The sequence below is a fragment of the Penaeus chinensis genome, chromosome 4 (assembly GCF_019202785.1).
Source record: "Penaeus chinensis breed Huanghai No. 1 chromosome 4, ASM1920278v2, whole genome shotgun sequence".
In the NCBI taxonomy this organism is placed as follows: Eukaryota; Metazoa; Arthropoda; class Malacostraca; order Decapoda; family Penaeidae; genus Penaeus; species Penaeus chinensis.
Window position 1 is genome coordinate 25,334,101 of NC_061822.1, and position 5,000 is coordinate 25,339,100.

At 35.1% G+C, this 5,000-nt stretch overlaps 1 protein-coding gene across 10 annotated transcripts in view; it reads right to left on the bottom strand.

Annotated features, from left to right (window-relative positions):
• Positions 1-1,969: 1,969 nt before the first annotated feature.
• The window catches only part of LOC125047098 (copper-transporting ATPase 2-like), a 44,118-nt gene continuing 41,087 nt past the window's right edge, over positions 1,970-5,000 (bottom strand). For 7 of the 10 annotated variants that reach the window (XM_047645243.1, XM_047645238.1, XM_047645207.1 and 4 more), the window contains exons 26-28: positions 4,256-4,369; positions 3,582-3,798; positions 1,970-3,264 (exon numbers count right to left, since the gene is read on the bottom strand). In XM_047645243.1, the coding sequence (XP_047501199.1) occupies positions 3,612-3,798; positions 4,256-4,369 (301 nt within the window). In that variant the 3' untranslated portion in view covers positions 1,970-3,264; positions 3,582-3,611. The remainder of the gene's footprint in view (positions 3,265-3,581; positions 3,799-4,255; positions 4,370-5,000) is intronic. The other 3 variants (XM_047645266.1, XM_047645258.1, XM_047645250.1) reach the window with 2 other exon arrangements.

Sequence of the window (5,000 nt, forward strand, 5' to 3'; positions counted from 1 at the left end):
CCACCTTCACATCCCCCCCCCACCCATCCCAACTCACACACACACACACACACACACACACACACACACACACACACACACACACACACACACACACACACACACACACACACACACACACACACACACACACACACACACACACACACACACACACACACACACACACACACACACACACACACACACACACACACACACACACACACACACACACACACACACACACACACACACACACACACACACACACACACACACACAAATCATTATATTTATTATTTATTTGTATGTAAGTCTATCTTTTATATTTAGTTGAGTTATATCTAATCTAGACATTTTCAATTTAAAAAATCAAGTATAAAATGAGACAAAGTCTGGAAAACAGATTGTGCTTGTAAGATTAAGGAAGTGATGTTTATGATTGTGTGAAACTCAATGAGCTTTTGTATATCTTGTCAATGATACGTCAGATGTTATTTCTACACAAATATATAACAATGATTGTATTTATTATTTTTATTTTCCTATATCCAATGCCTTTTGAAAAGTAATAACACTAAAATAAAAACTTTCTTTAGAATTTTAATGAAATATAGTAAAACTGTAATTCCACTCTTATGTTGTTTCATTCCCTGTAACATCTTATATAATAAACTTTTACTAATATCCCTTTCTAATTTTGCTTCTCTGAAATGACATACAATAACATAGCTTCTCTTTTGGCATTTTGTACGAAGCAGCAATGAAACAAAGAATTAATACTTTATCAGAGCACACACACTTCACTAGTTGTTTTATAAGAGAACAGCGGGGAGCATAAAATATTGGCAGAAGTGTATCTTAAATGCAAAACTACAAAAGACAAAAAGAGCAGAAATAGAAATTATTTTGGATTGCAAAAGACTATTTGGATCATGAATGAATATGACAAGAGCAAAAATTAATTATTATGGAGTGAGAGTGAGATTCCATTTATGGAAAATTTTCTGTCGCATCAACCTTTATGGTCCTCATTTAGCAATAGGGTGTGGCTTGGGTCTGAAGCTCACAAGGCTATGTTTGTGGATTTCCAGACTGGTCACTGGTCAATACAAATAAATGTGCCAGACATCAAAGGTCACACAGCATTTTGACAAAGTATGGCAAAAAGGGTAAAAAGACTTCACGATTAGGATAAGTGGACAGAAAGGATGAAGAAGAGAAGGAAAAGGAAAGGAGGAGAAGAAAGGACCCTGCAAAATTAGCTAAGGCGAGGCTTGAAGTCCATGGTAAGGGTGCTCCCCCACACTGGGCCCCAGATATCATTTATGGATCAGATCAAATCAAGAAATGTAAACTGAAAGAAAAGAAAATTATCTTTGCTATCTATTTTGTTTACTCTTGATCATCATACTATTATACTGATTTGATACTTAAGAGTTATTTAAAATATACCTAACTGTGGAAAAAGGATGAACTGCATATGGTACGGTGGGAGAAGGCTACACAGAGGTGGACAGAAGTGTAATGTCATCTTTGTTATTGTGGAAGAGGCTGCTGCTGCAAACTATGATAAGCTATTATAAATGACAATACAGTAAGTTTAGTGTATGCAAGTACAAGTAGGGTTATGCTTTAAATAAAGTAAATTTCAACATCCATTGTCTTTTGTACAAGTTCAAGTTCATGCATGCACAAAATATCTCTCACAAATAAATACTAATCTGTACAAATTAATGAATGTACGATCCGATATGTACTGTGAAAATCGATGTTCTGCTTGTGCTTATCTTTGCCTATGAGCTCTTTCGTTATGTCAAAATATTTTTCAGCCAGAGGGAGACAACCTAACAACCTGCTATTGGTATTATCTAGAGATCACATGTCCATATGTGAAAAAAAAATTATACATATTATAAATATTTAGACTGCCCACAACAATGTTCATTAACAAAATCTGGTTAAAAATGATTCAAGAAAACCATACTTCTTGCCATATTTTATTTATATGTTCATAGAATATGGAACTAATAGAAACACAGAATATACATGCTTGTTAAGTATAGACGTGTTAAAGGAATAACATGATTCAGAAAAGTCGTTATGGCCAGTAAAATATACCGTAAAATAAAATTCTTTGAAAAATTTGACAGAAAATCAGCTTCATAATTAGCTTTTATTCACATCTGTAAACTTCATAACATTTGTATACTCTGTGCATGTAAATATATTCCTCTTTTGCATCCTTAAAACATTTGAATTTGCAGGTTTATCTGCTGGTACAGTTACCTGCATCATATCCATCAAGAATATATAGTATTCACCACTCATAACCACAGTTTTGAGGAAAATTTCAAATATAAATATTTATAAAAATATTGATTCCCTCACATTGTCAAACATGAAACATCTGCAACATCACCTAAGGTATCCATATATATATATATATATATATATATATATATATATATATATATATATATATATATATATATATATATATATATATGCATACATACTCATATTTGCATATATAAATGTGTGGGCTTCTATATAGCACCAGCTGGAATATAAGTAAAGGCAGTAATATGATATGAAATATACAACTCATACATACTGAAGAATTCTTCCAACCTTACTAGCATTAAAAATATAGTTAATTAAATCCCTGTTATAGTTTCTATACAAGTACATATACAGAATATAACCCCATCCTTATAAAACCTTAAATCTACTTCACACTGGATCACTGATTCAATATAACAGGATCAGTGATGCTTTCACAGTTGTAAGTACAGCCAGAAAATATAAATAAAACATTCACGACATCGTCAATGATCAGAAACGACGGCCATCCTGAATTTTCCAAGGACCTTTAAAACTGAATAATACCCTACATATTAAAATACACCAATAAGCATCTTCTAAAAATAATGCAGAGTAATTATGCAAAACCATCGGTTTTCTCTAATATGAAAATGTAATATTACAATAGAATTCCTGTATTTGTATGATGTATGAATTGCCTGCACATGGCAAATGATAATCGTAGAATTAATGATCATTATTAACATTATCACAACATTAAACTGAATATACCATTTCTATAACATCAACAAAAACAGTAGTAATAAATGATAATCTTCAGAGTCTTGTCTTTTTCCCTTTTCAACGTAGTCTCTTCAGGGTCACACAGCCATGGACTTCAGCTCAACATCTTCGTCCTCCGTTGGCACCAGCATGTGACCTTGCCTCATAGGTCTTCGTAAAGACCCGAATACCCTAGGAAAATAAAATATAATTTAATAGGAAGTTCACTGACTCCGCTAAGAAGGTAAAATACTATCTCTTTTACTAGCTAATGCATACATCTCTGGGTGTATTAGAGGGAGCTAAGCTAACAGGCAATAAAAGGTGAAAAACATACAAGGTTTGTTGTTAGACTTGGCAATCATCAAGTTAATCACAAAATTGAGGAAAGCATTCGCAAGAGTTACGAGTCTCCTAAGACTAGATTAGGGAAGGTAACAGATTAGGGCAAGATTTGGTAGCAATAAGAATGCACTATGAAAGAAAAGCATCACGTCGCATGCACTTACAACCGATTGCAGCAAGCAGTTATGACCACATTACAGCTGCACCACCAGAGACTCCGATGGCACCAAGGTAGGCTTGTGTACTTCATCCCAATCACCACCACCAAAATCCTCAAATAACCCCCCTCCTTCCTCATGGTTAGTCTCTACTGCGTTCAACAGCTCCTCCATCTCTGCATCGCTCTCACCTCCTAACTGCACACCAGTCATGGCGTTGAACCTGCAAGGTTCCCAGTCGTGCTACATTGCTTCTTTTGGTCTTTCTTTGTCAGTCGAGAGTAAGCTAGTAAGTGTTACTCGATTATTCTTTGTTTTAGATCTGCCACCACTTACCTCTCATGCACTGTTCATTATAGGTTAATAAACTGCAGCCATGCAAATATGCATCAATAAAAAAAATCATTGTGCAGAAAGTGTCCAATACAGTATACATTGATCATCATTGTGAGTCAAAACACAAAATTATGAAATCATTACAATTATTATTAATATAATTTCTTTTGTACATAATTGTATAATTGAGCATATCTAATCAAAATATTCCATGATCAAAGACATATTAATCAAACCAATATTAATTATCAATCATGAACCTTAACCTACACTTACTCTAGTTAAATAATGCCTGTATAAAAGGTGAACCAACTAGACTGAACACAACTGAGCCTTCAAGATACCTGGCTTTGAGGGACTGGGTATAGCTGCATGAACATTTCCCACCAAACCTCATGCCTGCGCACTGGCAAGACGGTCTGCCAAGCCGGTAAATACCTTGGAGATTGTCTTTCACTCTGGAGGGAGGTAAGGAACACACACACAAAAATTGACGAATGTCTGGAAAATACACCTGTGAGACTGAGCATAAACCTAACTGTGATGAGAAAATGAAGATCTGGCTGGACATCATGAGTGTAAACTGGTGTGTTTACGATTCATTAGTGGCAGACAAGGCCAAACCGAAGCGGAGGAAATGTTCCCACAATGAAAGAGTCTTTACATGCAGCATTCTTGGACCATTATGAAGGCCCCAGTCTTGAGACACAATGCCACTCATGAGCTACGGAAGAGTGTGTTTCTAGTTTGCCTCCCACATTGAGATAGTATTTAAACAGATGGAAGTCCCTGGCCTTCATATATATACTTTATGGTAAACAAATGGACTACAGACCTCCCTCTAAACTCCACACATTTCTTTGCTCCAATTCCTCTAGCAACAGCACAACTAAAGCTTCTTGAGTAGAAACAAAATAATTATAGAAGTAAATGACCTAAAACAACAAGGAGAAAAAGACAATTATTGAAATTCTGTTACTAACTATATCCCTTCTCGCATCTCTCAAGCCCCAACACTATTTGATCACATTCGCTTCTTTATAAGAGAGCAAGAGCAGCCACAAATAAAGATACCGAGAGACAGAAACA